This window comes from Chiloscyllium plagiosum, chromosome 15, assembly GCF_004010195.1.
Source record: "Chiloscyllium plagiosum isolate BGI_BamShark_2017 chromosome 15, ASM401019v2, whole genome shotgun sequence".
In the NCBI taxonomy this organism is placed as follows: domain Eukaryota; kingdom Metazoa; phylum Chordata; class Chondrichthyes; order Orectolobiformes; family Hemiscylliidae; genus Chiloscyllium; species Chiloscyllium plagiosum.
The window spans coordinates 61,965,181-61,985,167 of NC_057724.1; the positions used below are offsets into that span (position 1 = coordinate 61,965,181).

The following is a 19,987-nucleotide window of genomic DNA, read 5'->3' on the forward strand; positions in this document are numbered from 1 at the left end:
CTCTTATCTGTGCTCAAGTAACCATCCAGTCAATGGTTTTGACTTACGTGTACTTATTAATCATCACTTGTATGATCTGAGTTTATGACAGTTAGATTGGGGTATGGGCAGTTATGTAAGGTGGTGTTCACAATCGCCTCAACTGAATCCAACCTACGTTTCTTTCGTTCTTACGATTCAATCCACCAAGTTTGATACTGCAATAACTGCAATTCTGTCATAAATTGTGCAGATATCTGTTCAGTTGTTACACGTAACCAGCTGATAATTAAAATCTATCAATTTCGAAATAGATAGCTAGCTCCCAGCAGAGACTGAGAAAAGTGAACCAGTGTTACTGTTGCTGATTTTAGCCATTGACTCCTAGTGCCCAATAAAGGGGAGGCTAGATAAGGAAATTAATGAGAAAGGAATAGAAGGGTGTATAGATCTACTGAGGTGAAGTATGGATGCAGATGGCTTACACAGAGCCTAAATACTAGCATAGACCAGTTGGGCTGAAACCCTCCTGCTGCTGTGCTGTGATTGCAATGCAATTCTGTGATTGGACTATGAGTAAGAGTACTTTAGATGTGTCAGTTTTTGTCCAATGTGTGCAGGACGGTTTCCTGACACAGTATGTTGACAGGCTAACAAGGGGCAAGGTGACATTAGATTTGGTACTGGGTAATGAACCTGGCCAGGTGTTAGATTTGGAGGTAGGTGAGCACTTTGGTGTTAATGACCACAATTCGGTTATGCTTACTTTTAGTGATGGAAAGGGATAGGTATACATCGCAGGGCAAGAGTTATATCTGGGGGAAAGGCAATTGTGATATGATTAAGCAAGATTTAGGATGCATAGGATGTGGCAGGAAACTGCAGGGGATGGACACAATTGAAATGTGGAACTTATTCAAGGACCAGCTACTGTGAGTCCTTGATAAGTATGTACCGGTCAGGCCGGCAGGCCGGGAGGAAGTTGTCGAGTGTGGGAGCCATGGTTTACTGAGGAAGTTGAATCTCTTGTCAAGAAGAAGGAGAAGGCTTATATTAAGATCAGATGTGATGGCTCAGTTAGGGCGCTTAAGTGTTACAGGTTAGCCAGGAAAGACAAAAGAGAGAGCTAAGAAGAGCCAGGAGGTGATATGAGAAGTCACTGGCGGATAGGATTCAGAAAAACCCAAAGGCTTTCTTTAGCTATATCAGGAATAAAAGAATGACTGGAGAAGATTCGCGCCAATCAAGCATAGTAGTGGGAAGTTGTACGTGCAGTCAGAGGAAATAGGGGAAGTGCTAAATGTGTACTTTTTTGTCAGTATTTACACTAGAAAAAGACTCTGTGGTCGAGGAGAATACTGAGATACAGGCTACTAGAATAGATGCATAAGGAGGAGGTGTTAGCAATTCTGGAAAGTGTAAAAAATAGATAAGTCCCCTGGCCGGATGGGATTTATCCTAGGATTCTCTGTGAAGCCAGGAAGGAGATGCCAAGCCTTTGGCTTTGATCTTTATGTCATGGGAATAGTGCCAGAAGGCTGGAGGATAGCAAATGTTGTTCCCTTGTTCAAGAAGAGGAGGAGAGACAGCCCTGGTAATTATAGACCAGTAAGCCTTACTTTGGTTGTGGGTAAAGTGTTGGAAATGATTATAAGAGATAGGATTTATAATAATCTAGAGATGAATAAATTGATTAGGGATAGTTTTGTGAAGGGTAGGTCGTGCCTCACAAACCTTATTGAGTTCTTTGCGAAGGTGACCAAGCATGTGGATGAGGGTAAAATGGGTGATGTGGTGTACATGAATTTCAGTAAGGCATTTGATAAGGTTCCCCACGGTAGGCTATTGCACAAAATACAGAGGCATGGGATTGAGGGTGACTTTGCGTTTGGATCAGAAATTGGCTAGCTGAAAGAAGACGGAGGGTGCTGGTTAATGGGAAATATTCATACTGGAGTTTAGTTACTAGTGGGCTACTGCAAGGATTTGTTTTGAGTCCACTGTTGTTTGTCATTTATATAAATGACTTGGATGAGGGCATAGAAGGATGGGTTAGTATATTTGCGGGTGACATAACGTTGGTAGAGTTGTGGATAGTGAAGATAAATGTTGTAGGTTACAGAGAGACATAGATAAGCTGCAGAGCTGGGCTGAGAGGTGGAAAATGGCATTTAAAGCAGGAAAGTGTGAGATGATTCACTTTGGATGGAGTGTCAGGAATGCAGACTACTGGGCTAATGGCAAGATTCTTGGCAATGTAAATGAGCAGAGAGATCTCGGTGTCCAGGTACATAGATCCTTGAAAATTGCCACCCATGTTGATAGGGTTGTTAAAAAGGTGTGTTAGCTTTTATTGGTAGAGGGATTGAGTTTTGGAATCATGAGATCATGCTGCAGCTGTACAAAACTCTGGTACGGCCACATTTGGTGTATTGCGTATAGTTCTGGTCACTGCATTACAGGAAGGATGTGGAAGCTTTGGAAAGGGTCCAGAAGAGACTTACTAGGATGTTGCCTGGGATGGAGGAAAGGTCTTACGAGGAAAGGCTGAAGGACTTGAAGCTGTTTTCATGAAAGAGAAGAAGGTGACTTAATTAAGACATACAAGATAATCAGGGAATTAGAAAGGTTGGACAGTGAGAGCCTATTTCTTCGGATGGCGATGGCTAGCACAAGAGGACATAGCTTTAAATTGAGGGGTGATAGATATGGGTGATAGATGTCAGAGGTAGTTTCTTTACTCAGAGAATAGTAGGGATATGGAATGCACTGCCTGCAACAGTAGTAGACTCGCCAACTTTAAGGGCATTTAAATGGTCATTGAATAGGCATATAGACAAGAATAGCAAAGTGTAGGTTAAATGGGCTTCAGAGAGCCGAAGGGCCTGGACTGTGCTGTAATGTTCTATGTTCTATTCTGTGTAAGTGATATATCTATGTTTCATTGTCCAAGAAGCCAATTATGGAGCACACGTAAATGTTATTGTAGAGACTGTTTATTCATGCTCTAGTATAAACAGTGTGTCAAGGATAGGAAGAGAAAGAAGACAAAAAGGGGAAATGATAATTGGTTTCTTGGCCTGTTTTCTATCCCTTGAGGTTTAAGCTCTCACTATCATTTATATCCAAAGTTCCAAACTGTAGAATTACTTATTGGCTGAGTGATATTTACATCTCATTCAGTACTGCTGTATATGGCTGAAATATGTCACAGCCACATTATATTTAAATCACAATATATTTTGGTCATGGACCTATTAAAATGAAACTTACATGCTGATGATCCAACTAATTGGTACAATAATTAGTGCTATGTAGTAATTAGAATTCTCTAATCGTAAGAGAAGTCCAAGGTAAAGAAATCCCTTTCAAATAGGAATGGAAAATTGTAATTCAGTAACTGGGTAACTATGGCAGTAACTTTAATTCAATTCTCATAGTCAGAAGCTTATAAAATCAAATTGGCTACTGATTTCACACTTTTTAAAAAATTCACTCATTGGTTTGTTGGTATTGCTGGCTAGGCCAGCATTCATTGCTTATTCTTAGCTGTCCTTGAGAAGGTATCGGTGAGCAATTTGTAAGGCTATGAGATTTCCTGCCAGCCACACATATTAATAATGCCTCAAGGTATTGCTCAGACTTAATGCATATTCTCCAGAATTGAGACTGGAAGATGTGCCCATCTTGTATTCCATGTTAGACATATTTGAAACAGGTAATGAATCCTTCAGGAACACTCAGTTATGTCTCCACTTCAAAACTACAGTACCCCTGCTTCTTACTCAAACACTGTATGTTGGGCATTAGTTGAGGTAAAGGTTAAACACAATTCCAATGCCGTCCCACTCATTCTACCTCTTTGAAATCTGGTCAGAGTACAAAGGGGTCAGATACAATTACTGCAAACATTGCCACCAGTGGAACTCCTGACAGCTATTAATGTGGGACAGAGACTCAGCAATATTGAGTCCTTTCCTGTTTTTGCACTCACTTGCTCAGATTACTCCAGCTGAGCCCAAAGAAAATGTGGGACCGTGAAGTTGAGAGAAGGGCTGAGGAACAAGATGTTCAGCAAATGTCCATGAAGAGGGTACAGTGTATTATGCAGGGAGAGATGAGGAGAGCAGCTGATTTCTGGGGACCTAGATTAGATTAGATTAGATTACATTACATTACATTACAGTGTGGAAACAGGCCCTTCAGCCCTACATGTCTACACCGCCCCACCGAAGCACAACCCACCCATACCCCTACCCCTTACCTAACACTAGGGGCAATTTAGCGTGGCCAATTCACCTGACCTGCACATCTTTGGACTGTGGGAGGAAACCGGAGCACCCGGAGGAAACCCACGCAGACACGGGGAGAACGTGCAAACTCCACACAGTCAGTCGCCTGAGGCGGGAATTGAACCCAGGTCTCTGGCGCTGTGAGGCAGCAGTGCTAACCACTGTGCCACCGTGCCGCCCACCTAATCGTAGTTCTGAAAAATAACCAAAACAGACTTGAATTGTTAACTCTGTTTCTCTCTCCACAGATGTTGCCAGGCTTGCTGACTTTCTGGTTGTTTCAGATTTCCAACAGCTGTCATATTTTGTACTGTTGTACCCTCATTAGCACTTTAAAACTTCCATTGATTTATGCTGTTTAAGAAAAATGGTGAAAAGAGATTAAATCTATTGTTTAAAGCTGTGAGTCAAACCGATTGATCCACTCCATAACTCCTTATTGCTCCATTAGGCCATGCTGGATTAATGGGTCCTCCAGGGAAACCGGGTTCCCCAGGATCCACCATCCCTTCAAACATTCCTGGGAAGCCAGGTGATGTTGGTCCTCCTGGATACGATGGTGAACGAGGTAAGGTATTGCTCGCTTCACAAAAATGCACAAGGGGAGTAAATCTTTTCTGTCAGTTTGTGCTGGCGCCTGTGTAAAATCAACATAAACAGTTCGTGAGTTTGTGTCCTCATATTCAGGATCACTAAGAATTATTCCAGGTGTGATATAGTTGCTAACCTCATCCGTACACACTAGCTATTATTTTTGCTTCTTTTATATTAACAAGCTAACAGTTATACAGCATCTTTACCGTTGAAAAGATTTATAAAGGGAAAACTAAAGTTAAGCCAAAGCAACAAAGTTTAGAGCTGTAAGCAATGCTTGCTAAAAAGGATAACTTGGCTGCAGGATGTTAAAGGAGCTGAGAGAGGAGAGGATATGGAGGCAGCAAAATAATGAAGTCCAATTTCAAACAACAACAGTGACTAAATTGAACTCTATTCAGTCCATATTTCAGGCATCGTTGGTGGTCACCTCAAACAGACATTAAGCCCACTGTTTATACAAACGAGAGCCCTGGCAACTAACTGTCTCAGCTCAAAGTTCGGTTGCAACAGAGAAGTATGGGCCTGCACTGCCCAGGATTAGGCAGCCATTGCAACCTGAACAGTGACAACGTAAAGAACATTATGTGTTTGTGTTTTTCACAGAATTACTGCAAACAGTGGAGCCAGAATATGAAGAATATTCCCCCAACTCCACAATCATCATGATTCTATCCTCTTACTAGTTAATGCCCGTTCCAATCACTCACATAGATATACCGTTGAGTCACTGTTGGTCACAATGCCCAAACTTTGATAATATTTACAGTTCTGCTCAGGATCGCATTAAGCTGCTTTGTCCTGACCTCAAGCTTCTTTAGTGTTGTTGGAGTTACACCTATCCAGGAAAATGAAGAATATTCCATCACATTCCTGACTAGTGCCTGGTAGATAATAGAAGAGCATAGAGGAGTCAGGAGGTGAGTTACTCACAGCAGATTTCCTCGTCTCATGCATCTGTATAGCCACATCTTTTGTACTGGTGGTTCAGTACAGTTTCTTGTCAATGGTAACTCTCATAGAGTCATAGAGATGTACAGCATGGAAACAGACCCTTTGGTCCAACCCGTCCATGCCGACCAGATATCCCAATCCAATCTAGTCCCACCTGCCAGAACCTGGCCCATATCCCTCCAAACCCTTCCTATTCAGATACCCATCCAAATGCCTCTTAAATGTTGCAATTATACCGGCCTCCACCACTTCCTCTGGCAGCCCATTCCATATACGTACCACCCTCTGTTTGAAAAAGTTGCCCCCTGGGTCTCTTTTATATCTTTCCCCTCTCACCCTAAACCTATGCCCTCTAGTTCTGGACTCCCCAACCCCAGGGAAAAGACTTTGCCTATTTATCCTATTCATGCCCCTCATAATTAAGGTCAATAAGGTCACCCCTCAGCCTCCGACGCTCCAGGGAAAACAGTCCCAGCCTGTTCAGCCTCTCTCTATAGCTCAAATCCTCCAACCCTGGCAATATCCTCGTAGATCTCTTCTGAACCCTTTCAAGTTTCACAACATCTTTCCGATAGGAAGGAGACCAGAATTGCAAGCAATATTCCAACAATGGCCTAACCAATGTCCTGTACAGCTGCAACATGACCTCCCAACTCCTGCACTCAATACTCTGACCAAAAAAGGAAAGCATACCAAACGCTTCTTCACTATCCTATCCACCAGCGACTCCACTTTCAAGGAGCTATGAACCTGCACTCCAAGGTCTCTTTGTTCAGCAACTCACCCTAGAACCTTACCATTAAATGTATAAGATTTGCTTTCCCAAAATGCAGCACCTTGCGTTTATCTGAATTAAACTCCATCTGCCACTTCTCAGCCCATTGGCCCATCTGGTCAAGATACTGTTGTAATCTCAGGTAACCCTCTTCGCTGTCCACTACACTTCCAATTTTGGTGTCATCTGCAAACTTACTAACTGTACCTCTTATGCTTGCATCCAAATCGTTTATGTAAATATAAAAAGTAGAGGACCCAGCACCGATCCTTGTGGCACTCCACTGGTCACAGGCCTCCAGTCTGAAAAACAATCCTCCACCACCACCCTCTGTCTTCTACCTTTGAGCCAGTTCTGTATCCAAATGGCTAGTTCTCCCTGTATTCCATGAGATCTAACCTTGCTAATCAGTCTCCCATGGGGAACCTTGTCGAACGCCTTACTGAAGTCCATATAGATCACATCTATTGCTCTGCCATCATCAATCCTCTCAACTTAATACTGTATTTGCCTTCCTAACTACCAACTGAACCTACATGGTAACCTTGAAAGAATCCTGAACTAGGATCCCAAGTCTTTGTGCTTCAGATTTCCAAAGCCTTTCCCCATTTTGAATATACCACCTTTAGTCTTTTCACCAATGTGCAAAACCTGACATTTTTCCACTTTGTGTTCCATCTGCCACTTCTCTGTTTGCCCACTCTCCTAGTCTGTCCAAGTCCTTCTGCAGCTTTCCTGCTTCCTCAACACTACCTATTCCTACACCTATCTTTGTGTCATCTGCAAGCTTAGTAATAAGGTCCTCAGTCCTTCTTCAAAACCATTATTGTATAATGGAAATTGTCAGGGGCCAACACTTTCTGCAGTGGAACTCAACTAGTGACCGCTGCCATCCTGAAAAAGACCCCTTTATCCCTACCCTCTGTCTTCTGCCAGTCAGCCAATCCTGTATCCATACCAGTACATTGCCCTAATACCCAGCAGCATCCTGTCTGCAGCATCTTCTCAAAGACCTAGTGGAAACCCAAATAGATCATGTTCACTGGCTGTCCTTCATCTAACTTGCTTGTTACCTCCTCAAAGAATTCTAACAAATTCATCAGACATGATCTCCCTTGGACAAAGCTGTGCAGACTCAGCCATATTTTACCATTCACTTCCAAGTACTCAACCATCTCACCCTTAATAATGGACCATAAAATCTTGTCAACGACCAAGGTCAAGCTAACTGACCCATAATTTTGTGCCTTCTAACTCCCTCTCTTCTTAAACAAAGTGTTACTTTGTCCAATTTCCAGTCTTTTGGGACCCTCCCCGACTCCAGTGATTCCTGAAAGATCACCACCAATGTCTACACATTTCCTCAGATTTTTTTTTGGAACTCTGAGATGTCGTCCATCCAGTCTGGGTGATTTATCTGCCTTCAGATCTTTCAGCTTCCCCATCACCTTCTCTTTAGTGATGGTCACTACACTCTCTTCTGCTCCCTGACTCTCTTGAAGTCTGGCATGGCACTAAAGTCTTCCACTGTCAATGGTTAGATTTGGTCTTGCTGTGTACCAATATGAACATAAAACTTAGGAATGAAAAACAAGAATAGGCCATTCAGTCGCCCTTTGAGCCCACTCCACCATTCAGTAAGATCATAACTGATCAGATTTCAACCTCATCTCTACATTCCTGTATACTTTGGGAATGAAGGATTTATGTACCTCTGCCTTAAAATTGTTAAAGTTAAAAATCGCATGTCAGGTTATAATGCAACAGGTTTATTTGGAAGCGCTAGCTTTCGATGCGCTGCTCCTTGATTTTGAACTTTGTCCACCCCAGTCCAACACTGGCTCCTCCACATCATGATTAAAATTATTAGGGGAGGGGATGACCTTGTGGTGTTATTATTAGACTATTAGTCTAGAGACACAGGTAATGTTATGGGGATCTAGGTTTAAGTACTGACTTAGCAGTTTGTGGATTTTGAATTCAGTAACAATCTGGAATTGAGACTCTTCTAATGATCATGAAACATAGAACGTAGAGAACATAGAACAATATAGCACAGTACAGGCCCTTCGGCTCACAATGTTGTGTCGAGCATTTATCTTAATTTAAGATCAACCTAACCGACACATCCCTCAATTTACTGCTGTCCATGTGCTTGTCCAGCAGTCTCTTAAATGTCCTGAATGTCTCTGACTTTACCACCACTGCTGGCAGTGCATTCCATACTTTCACCACTCTCTGCTTAAAGAACCTACTTCTGACCTCCCCCTGTACCTTCCTCCAATCATCTTAAAATGATGACCCCTCATGACAGCCAATTCTGCTTTGGGGAAATGTCTCTGGCTATCTACTCTACCAATGCTTCTCATTACCTTGTACACATCTACAAAGTCACCTCTCTTCCTTCTTCTCTCCAGTTTGAAAAAGCCCGAGTTCACTCAACCTCTCTTCATAAGACAAGCCCTCCAATCCAGGCAGCGTCCTGGAAAATCTCCACTGCACCCTCTCTAAAGCATCAACATCCTTCCAATAATAAGGTGACCAGAACTGGACACAATATTCCAAACCAGGGTTTTCTAGAGCTGCAGCAAAACCTCGCCGCTCTTAAACTCAATCCCCCGTTAATGAAAGTCAAAGCACCATACGCCTTCTTAACAACCCTATCGACTTGGGTAGTAACTTTGAGGGATCTATGTACGTGGACCCCTGGATCGCGCTGTTCCTCCACATTGCCAAGAATCCTGTCTTTAACCCTGTATTCAGCATTCAAATTCAACCTTCCAAAATTAATCACTTTGCATTTGTCCAGGTTGAACTCAACTGACACTTCTCAGCTCAGCTCTACATCCTGTCAATTCTTGTTGTAGCCTGCAACAGTCCTCAACGGGGACATTTGTGTTATCAGTTAACATACTAACCCACCCTTCCATCTCTTCATCTAAGTCATTTATTAAAACAACAAAGAGCAGAGGCCCAAGAACAGATCCCTACGGGACACCACTGGTCACCGAGCCCCAGGCGGAATACTTGCCATCCACTGCCATCGCTGTCTTTTTTCAGCCAACCAATTCTGTATCCAGACAGCCAAAGTTCCCTGTATCCCACACCACCTAACTTTCTGAACGAGCCTACCATGGGGAACCTTATCCAATGCCTGACTGAAATCCATATACACCACATCCACTGCTCAAACTTTGTCAACTTGTCTCATCACATCCTCAAAGAACTCAATAAGGCTTGTGAGGCATAACCTGCTCCTCTCAAAGCCATGCTGACTATCTTTTATCAAACTATGTTTTTCCAAATAGTCATAAATCCTATCTCTCTGAATCCTTTCCAGTACCTTGTTTACCACAGAAGTAAGACTGACTGATCTGTAATTCCCAGGGATTTCCTTGTTCCTTTTCTTGAACAGAAGAACAACATCTGCCTCCCTCCAATCATCTAGTACTACTTCCATGGTGCGTGAGGATGCAAAGATCATTGCCAGAGGCACAGCAATCTCATTCCTTGCTTCCCATAATACCCTTGGATATATCTGGTCTGGCCCTGGTGCTTCTCTATCTTAATGCTTCCCTGAATTTCCAGCACATCCACTTCCTGAATATCAATCTGTTCAAGCCTATTAACCTGGTCCATGGTGTTCTAGCTATCAACAAGGTCCATCTCTCTAGTGAATATTGAAGCAAAAAAAACATTTAGGGCCTCCCCTACCTCTTCAGACTTCAGGCACAAGTTGCCTCCACTCTCCTGATCTGCCCTACCCTTTCTCTGACCATTCTGTTATTCCTCACGTAAGTGTAGAATGCCTTTGGGTTTTTTCCCTAATCCTTCCTGCCAAGGCTTTTTCGTGCCCCTTCCTGGTTCTTCTCATTCCATTTCCTAGCTATCCTGGAAATCCTCTAAAGCTGTGCCAGATCCTTGCTTCCTTATCCTAAAGTGAGCTTCCTTCTTCCTTTTGACAAGGAGCTCCTCTGCTCTTGTCATCCAAGGCTCCTTCACCTTACCATTCCTTGCCTCTCTCAGTGGGACAAAGTTATCCAACACTCACAACAAGTGCTCCTTAAACAGCCTCCACATTTCTGTTGTGCATTTCTCGTAGAACAATTGTTCCCAATTTATACTCCACAGCTCCTGTCTACAGTATAATTCCTCTTCCCTCAATTAAATACCTTCCCATACTGTCTGTTCCATGTTCTATCCTTCCCATACTGTCTGTCCTATCCCTCTCCATGGCTATGGTAAAGGTGAGGCCGATGTGGTCACTGTCAATGAAAAGCTCTCCCACCGAGAGACCTTGGACAATCTTTGCTGAGTGTCAGAAAACCCAGCTAGTTCACCAACGTCCTTTAGGGAAGGAAACTGCCATCCTTACCTGGTCTGGTTGACATGTGCCTTGCCCATCCCTCTGCATGAAGGCAACAAAAATTTAAAGATTCTGCGTCGGCAGCTTTGTGAGACTGGAAATTCCATAGGCTCACAACACTCTGAGAGAAACAAATGTTTCCTTATCTTTGTTTTAAATGGGCACCCCCTTATTTTTAAACTATGACCAATAGCTCTAGATTCTCCCATGTGGCATTCTCTTATTATGTAGCTCAATTGTTCACTTAGTATGCCTGATTGTTGTCCATGTCTGGCTACATATGGACACTGTCTGCTTCAGTATTAGAAGGAGTGATGAATAATCTGGAGTCATCAAAGAACACATCACTTGTGACCTTTTGAAAGAAATCTAATGAACACCTGCAATGGAGCTGGGCTCAGCCTTGTGGCTGAGATATTGACCTCAAATAATCACATTCATCTTCCTTTGTGTTGGGCATGATTCCAACCAGCGGAGAGCTCTCCCCGAACTCCTGTTAACTCCAGTTATCTTAGGGCTCCTTGATGTCACAATCAGTCAAATGTTGCCTTGATATCAAATGTACTCTCACCTCACCTCTGGAGTTCAGACTTATAATTGAAATGTTCTCACCACTGTCACTATCTTATAATGAGAGATATGATTTGGGATATCTTGGGTAGACTTGCTTACGAGTATTAATCTAGGCAATTTATACCATGTGGTGAAAGATGCTCACATGACATCTGATTGAATAGCAAATGGGTTTAAGACAGATGTGCTGAGCAAATGCCCCTTGATTGAGGCATCTTTCAATTTGTTCATGTTGCAATGTGAAGTAACTGATGTGTAACATCTTTAAATATGTACATATAGCAGTGTGAAGTAATGGATATGTACATTTAACAGTGTGAAGTAATGGATATGTATAATATATATATAAAACAATGTGAAGTAAGTGACAAAATGCCACATTATTATTTTAATGGTGTTCAATGTAGGCAACACTTTTCATAAATCACATTTACCTTCAGTGAGTCAATTCTCTGTAATCTCAGCACCCACCTCCTTATGGAAACTGGTATTTCTGAAATTAAGTATTTACACCTCGGTGCTTTCCTTAATAGTCAAATTATTTTTGTCTTGGGTTTTGAAGCAACTTGATGCAAATGAAAAGGTATTGGAAAATATTTGTATCATTCATATTTGCATGAGAAAAGAGATGAAATAGAAATTGCTTTTAGCCTCCAGCAATTCTGTTTTTTTCAACTGTGTCATGTTTATCCACCTATTTATTTTTATACCATCTATTCACTCTTTGTTGAGATTGCTGGCCAAACTGTGGTGATGTGATTATGATAAGGATTGAATTCCCTTTTTAATTCTCCCACTGTGGTGCTAGACCTGCAGCAGGAATTCATCTGAAATCCTGTTCATAGGGGTAAAAGTTTGAGGTGGTGAAGCAGGGAAAAAATTCCAAGGAAATCCATCCCATTGGTTTAAGTTCATCTCACCTGACAAAGGAGCAGCACTCTGAAAGCTTGTGATTTCAAATAAACCTCTTGGACTATAATCGGGTGTCATGTGGCTTCGGTCTTTGTCCATCCCAGTCCAACACCAGCACCTCCACATCATAACTTGGGTTTGTTGAAAATATTGCAGTGAGACTTTCCTCCAGTAGGTGGCAATCTATCCCTTGATGTTCAATAGCATTGTCATCTCTCAATCCCCACAATGAACTTCGTGGGGCCACCATTGGCCAGAACCTGAATGGCATCAGCCATGTAAATAAAAGTGCACCTCAGCTATTGGGAATTATGGAGCAAGTAAGCCATCTCCTGATTCTCCAAAGCTTGTTTACCATCTATAGGACTCAAGCTTAGAGTATGATGGATTACTCCCAATTGCCTGGATCAGTGCAACTCCAACAACACCCAAGAACCTTAATACCATTTAGGACAAAGCAGCCTGCTTGATAAACACCCCAACCATCACCTTAAGCATTCACCCACTCTGCAACCAGTGACATCAGTGTGTGTCATTTACAAGTTGCACTATATCCACTTGCCAAACTTCTTTTGATAACTACTTCCACACCTCGGCACACTACCACCTAGAAGTACAAAAGGAAACACATGGCAATACATCACCTGAAGGGGCGATGACCTAGTGGTATTATCGCTTGTCTATTACTCTAATCATCTATGTTATAATCCACAGACCCGGGTAATGTTCAGGGGACCTGGGTATGAAACCCACCATGGAGAAAGTGGAATTTGAATTTAGTAAAAAGAAAATCTGGATTTGAGAGTCTAATGATGACCATGAAAGTATTATTGATTGTTGTAAAAACCCATCTGGTTCCTTAATGTCCCTTAGGCAAGCCAACCACTGTCGTTGCCTAGTCTAGCCTACATGTGACTCCAGACCCATAGCACCAAGGTTGATTCTTACCCACTCTCTGCACAGTTAGGGATGGGGATCAGTTCCCTAGCAGTGCCATCTTCATCCCATGAATGAATACTTTTTGTTTCAAGAAGTTCATCCTTGAGAATACATCATTCTGTCTTGGATCTATTCTATTGTTCCTTCGCCATGGCAGGGTCAAAATCCTGGCACTCCCTTCCTAATTTCACTGTATCTCTCCTTATACCACATGGACCCCAGCAGTTTAAGAAGGCAACTCACTATCACCTTCTCAAGGCCAATTAGAGATAGCAATAGCTGTTGACTTCACCAGTCCAGCTCACATCGGACAAAGGAGGCATGATGACTCCATTTTCCTTTTTGCTCCTCTCCTTCCACTTCCAATAACCCCAACCTCCTTGTCTATTGAAAGTCAGCTGAGCGTTAAAAAAAATTCAATGACCAAATTGTCATTGCTTTTCTAATCTGTTTGAGGGAGGAAAACGCTCTCCTCAATGCTGCCTTGAATATGTGACCTCTTATTGTTAAAACTGTTTTCAGAACTCGTCCTTTCAACTCCCACAGGATATTTTGTGTTTCAATTCGATGTCCCATGATTGTTTGACTTAAATTTGTATTATTATCCAGGGGCTTGGTGGTGACTTTGTTCTTGGAGTATTGCGTGAGAAAATATTCTGCTGCCTGTATCGTAACTTACTTAGAATCTTGGTCAGCTTTTACCCTGTACTTGGGCCCTAATACATTCAATATAAAATAATCACTCCCATGTTTGTATGTGTTTTGTTGGTCTCTCTCTCTCTCTCTCTCTCTCTCTCTAATTTTTTTCACTTCCACAATCTTCTGAAAACACTGCATAGATCCAATTCCAGTTCTTCTCTTTTCCCCACGTCCTTCACCTCACCATTGACAATTGTGTTTAGACTTGCTTGGAGACAATCTGCAACTCACTGCCTGAACTTGCCCACCCTTCTTCTCTCCTTTTACGTATCAGAGATCAAGTGTGTAGGTGCCTCTTGCAAAACAGAAATGCATGCCTTTGGTTCAGGTAGTATTGTTTCAAAAGTTAGTTCTCCTGAATGGTTTGTTGAACAATTTACTGAAAAATGTCAATCATTCATGCTGATGTTGACTTATTTTCATACACTTTGCAGGTCCTTCAGGTCCAGTTGGTCCTCCTGGGCCACCAGGCTTGGGTTTTGAAAGAGGAGATCCCGGTGACCCTGGCTTTCCTGGTACCCCTGGGCGACAAGGTGCAAGGGGGGACATTGGGTCTCCTGGACTGCCAGGCGTTCCTGGTCCTCCAGGATTCAAAGGTGACTTTTCTCCATCCTAGTCAAACACTGCATTCATTACAACAAAGGGTTCAATGTCCACTGAAAACTAAATGTATACATGCCAGTGCTCTAATCCACTTTATGTACCTCCCTGGTCGATGTCTGTGATGCTTCACAATCCCTTGAGTTGCTTCTCCATGACAGAGTAAGAGGGATCACAGTACAACATGAGGGAACCAGGCTCAACATTCTTGATGTACCGTTTGGTACAAAGTAGATTAGGAGAAGGTGTAGTTTATTCTGAAAATGGCCCTATCATTCATTTCTTTAATCTCCTATTTTGTACTGCATAAGTTGCCAAATTTGTGAAACACGCAGTTCTTTCTTATTTCAAGTGAACACTTGGTGTTTTTATATTTGGAACGGATGTTTTCTAATTGAGAGTTCTTTACATTTGACTGTAATTTGATACGCTGTGAACTGTACTCTCCAGAGAAACTCCCTGATGGCACATTGGGCAAAAATACTTCCTGATGAAAAAATAAGCCCTTGTCCCTTGGAAGGGTTGATTTCTGCATTCAATGATGTTAGCTGGGCAGCAACTTGAGTGCACCATCTGGTTTTGGCTCCTTTGGGTAGGGATTGAAAAAAAATCAATAATTGATCCCTTTTGCTTTGATCACTGTCTCGAGACCTGCCCATTAGTGTCTACGTATAGATATTGTGATAGGCTTGAAATGTTGTTGTCATTGAGTAGCTTGCTAATGACCAGCACTTAAGTGTACATATGAATGGTGACCATATCAGTATGGTGTTGGAAGTCATAGTTCTAGTGGACCCATTCTGAATTGTAAAGGTCTGTCTGATGTCATTCCTGAACCCAGTTGTTAAGGTTAAAACCCCTTGTTGCTGACTTTCCCACCAGAGGAAATAGTTTCTCTCTGTCTGCCTATTCAGTCCATTAATCATCTTTAAGCACTTTAGATGATCACCTCTTAACCTTCTGTGCTCAAAACAATAGGAGGCCAGATTCCTAGTTGCCTGAGCAGGAGAGTTTCAGATATGAAAAGAGATTTGACAGAGTAAGGTTGTTTTTCTTAGAGCAGAGGAGACTGAGAGGGTAGACAGAGTTCAGAGAGGGTAGACAAGGAAACCTTTTCCCTTGTTGGACGAGTTAGAAGGTTTCAGCGGGTGATGAGAATTTGAACTCACTTCCTGTAGCGGCAGCGGTAGAGGCAGAAACCTTTGTGCCATTTAAGGAGTATTTAGGTATGCACTTGTGACCCTAAGGCACATGTCCTTTCGACTGGTCTGGGCTTGATGGGCTGAATAGCCTTTTTCTGTGCTGTAGATCTTTATGACTCTGACATTAGGCAGTTTTCTAATGATTTAACATTTTTAGTCCTGGTATTGTTCCGGTTCCTTTTGGTGATAAATGACCTACATGAAATGGGGTTGCAGAAATCTTAGCAGATCAGGCAGTATCCGAGGAGCAGGAAAATTGACGTTTCAGACCGGAGCCCTTCATCAGGAATGGCATCCTTGAAAAGGCTTTGCAGTAAGGTTGACATCAACTAGTAGACAGTGAGGTCTGTAGATGCTGGAGATCGGAGTTGAGAATGTGTTGCTGGAAAAGCACAGCAGGTCAGGCAGCATCCGAGGAGCAGGAAAATTGACGTTTCAGGCTGTAGCCCTTTATCAGGAAATGTTGATTCTCACTCTCAACTCTGATCTCCAGCATCTGCAGACCTCACTGTCTCCTTGCAGAAATCTTAGCCAAGTTACATGGTACAAGGCAAAGCTGCTATAAAATGTTCAGAATCTTGCTGCAAGAGGAGTTATGGGTAGTGATACTGAAGTTATCAAGTAAGAGTATCTACCTACATTTCTTGTTAAAGCAAGCTGTGAAGACAAGGCAATAATAAGATCAAGTGGCTGTAAAAACACTGGGAGAGTACCCTTTACTTCGTTGAAGCATTACAACAATAGGAAAACTTTGAAATTCTATACGAACGCTTGATTGGGGTTGATGTGGATGACTAGTAAGTTGGATGTTGGGTGGCAATAATAAGCAAAATAATAATAAATAATTAAATTCTTTGTTTTAGGTGAAAGGCCAGAACAAAGCATCATGGGATTTCCAGGAACAAACGGCCCTCCTGGTGATCCAGGATACCCAGGACCCAAAGGGGATACTGGTCCTGAAGGTAAGAGGTGTCACTATTTCAGTAACTTACACATAGAGCTTTTTCTCTGGGAATCTGTTACTTATGATAAACTTTGTTCGATCAATAAAGTATAATCCTGAGAGTTGGGCAATTCGGTAAAATACCATATCATAATTTCTTCTCATTGGGAACATTATACAGTACTGGATTCAACATTGAGTTCAACATCAGATCACAAACAGTGAAACCTAGTTAGATTTTTTCTCCCAATTGACAGTCTGTACCGCGTTTGGTTTCATTTGTTGCCAGTGCAATTGCAGAGAGGGTACTCACTGCACATGCCATGGCAGTGCCTTGGACACCACTGCATTTGAATGGAAATTTTGCAATAGCAATGTGAAGAACACCTCAGCTGTTCACTCTGAAAAATAGCACTTATAAAGACATATTCTCTGCTCTTTGAAATGTATTAACGTGTGAGTAGTATTAGAGGTGTAAACATTGCAAGTTTAGCTGCGGGAATTGGGATGTGTCCTGTACACATTGAGGCTAGATAACGAAGTAATGAGGGGGCCAGCGAGAGGAGAACAGGGTGGCAAGGCACCAATGACAGGCCCATTACATCTGGTTGATGTTCCATTTTCTGGTTGCACTGTGGGTGCACAACAACGATGTCAATGTTTTGCTTTAGTGAGTTGGTGGGAAGCATGTTATACTTCTGCATTTAGACAGACATTGCTGTATTCTGAGTCGAAAAGTGTGGTGCTGGAAAAGCACAGCCAGTCAGGCAGCATCGAGGAGCAGGAGATTTGACATGTTGAAGAGCTTATGTTCGGAACGCCGACGCTCCTGCTGCTTGGATACTGCCTGACTGGCTGTGTTTTTCCAGCACCACACTTTTTGACTCTGGTCTCCAGCATCTGCAATTCTCACTTCCTCCTCCATTGCTGTACCTTGGTTGTGACAGAAGGTTCTCATAAGGCCAAGGGGATTGCTTTAGGGATGGCCTCCACCTCTGGGCCAAAACTTTGTTTCTTTGCTATTGCCATTCCCATTGATCTAGACTTTAATTCTGTGACATCTTTGGCAGTTAATCTCTTCCAACCTCTATATTATCATTGGCTTTTCTCATGACCTTGTCCATACTTTTCAACAGCAGAAGATAACAACTTCCATTCCGAACTCTCTTAAGTTCCAAAGAAGAGTCCAATGGATTTGAAATGTTAACTTCATTTCTGTCTCAAGAGTTGCTGCCAGCCCTGCTAAATCTTTCTGTTTTTATTTTTGATCTCTAGCATTTATAGTATTTTGCATTTATTATGTCATTTATACTTCATTTCGGAACCCAATGCAAAATTGGTTGAAATTAATTGCAATGGGGTAGAAATGAGCTCAAATGCAGCAAAATGCACAACTATATACGGGTCATTCTGATATAACACGCATTTCATCAACGCAAACTGGTTATAATGTAATTGACGAATTGTAGACACTGTTTGGATAATGCAAACTTTCTACTGAATGGATATAACAACTTTCTATAGTGATCTTCCATAGCAATTTTCTCTACGTTTTCACAAAATGATGTTCTGTCGTCAAAACTTGATTACAAAGAGGTAGGACCTTGTTGCAAAGAATTTCATTCATTTCACACATTTCCCACGTTGTAGAACAGTCAAATTCTAACTCTAAAAGAGACAAGTCAAATTCTGCACCTCACTGTTTGCTGCTGAGATAGCTGCACTAGTGTGGCCGGCAGCTTTTTTGCTCAGTCGCTTGGTCAAACACAAGTACCATTTAAATACGTTAATTAGCATTGTGTACCTAAATGGAGAACTTTTTGTAAAATTGATGCCTGTATGTGCCTGAAATATCACTTCCATAACTCGCCCATAAGAATCATTACAGGAACAGTCAGAAAGCAGTATTCTCATGCAGTGATCATCATCATTATTAAACTGAAGTGTCTGGTCAGTTGTTTTAGTAACTTTTTGACTGGTTCTTATGTAGCATGCCCTCAAGACATTGCAATTATTTAGAATTTGAAGGCCGATGGCAGGATCTCAGTGTGGTGATAACTGATTGGGCTGACTGCATTGGGCTGGAGACTGCAGAATACGACTGTGTTGTTGAATCTTGTTAAATTTCAGGAAGAAATCCCCCTGTAATGTTACAAATCTGTCAAGTCCAAAGGGCAGAGTTTTCAGCTGCTCCGAGGTAGTGGGCCGAGAGTAAGGCCTGGGGACTGTGTTAGGATGGCTTGCTCCTCACGTTTCCCTCTTTTTCTCTATATCCAAAAGTACTCTTTCACATCATTGAACGTTTGTTTTCTTTGCATCACCAAATCACCCATGGCACCTTATTTCATCTAGTAACCACCATTAGTGATTCACTGGTGTTTTCCAATTGATCAATTTAAAGCCCATTGTAGACTGTGCAAAGAATCAAAGGTGAGGGAGAAGTAGAGGGTGGAACGGAGTCTAAACGAAAATGGGATTGGAGCTCTCTCGTTTCCCAGCTTTAGAACTTGCTGAGAAACAGCTGCCTTGTCAAATGAAGGTGAGGAGCTAATAAAGGCCCTGTGTTAAGAGCCTTTCTGCATTTTGCCACAGCCCTGTCAGCCCATGTAACAAAGCCACCAGGTTTGTGGAGCGTCAGAGCACACAGAGGAGCTTGAGGACAGGGGAAGCAGACTCCAAAGTCCAATGAGGGTTCCTCTCCAAACTCAAACCACCTGCAGGTGCCACCAAAATCTCTGGTTTGTCTCAGCACCTCCTGCCTTTCCCACTGATTGGGGTTTCTGACGTCTGATTGGACCAGCAGCATCTTGAGGCCACCTACTACCCAGAATTGGGTGCCCTGCCAATTGGGATCTACCTCCAGTAGAGTGGCTTAGCCGATCCCACTAATGGCAAGTGCAGGGCCGGGATCCTGCCCTCCCCCTACCTCCTTGCTTCGGGTGGTGGGGCCCTGAAGTCGAGAGTGAAACTCAGCCAAAAAATTTGAGAGATCATCTAAAGTGGCCCCATGTCTTTACGGAGTTTCGCAGAGTAACAGGTGATTTAGTTGAAAAGTATCGAATGCTCGGGGATTTGACACACTGTGAGCTGGGAGACTGTGTAACACACACCCTACCCCTACCCCTAGCTGAACATTCTAGAGTTACAGGCCCCATGCTT

General features: G+C 42.4%; 1 protein-coding gene across 5 annotated transcripts in view; it reads left to right on the top strand.

The window, feature by feature from the left end:
- Positions 1-19,987, top strand: part of col4a6 (collagen, type IV, alpha 6) — a 421,315-nt gene that overhangs the window by 386,451 nt on the left and 14,877 nt on the right. For all 5 annotated transcript variants that reach the window (XM_043705028.1, XM_043705025.1, XM_043705027.1 and 2 more), the window contains 3 exons: positions 4,723-4,839; positions 14,518-14,679; positions 16,749-16,847. In XM_043705028.1, the coding sequence (XP_043560963.1) occupies positions 4,723-4,839; positions 14,518-14,679; positions 16,749-16,847 (378 nt within the window). The remainder of the gene's footprint in view (positions 1-4,722; positions 4,840-14,517; positions 14,680-16,748; positions 16,848-19,987) is intronic.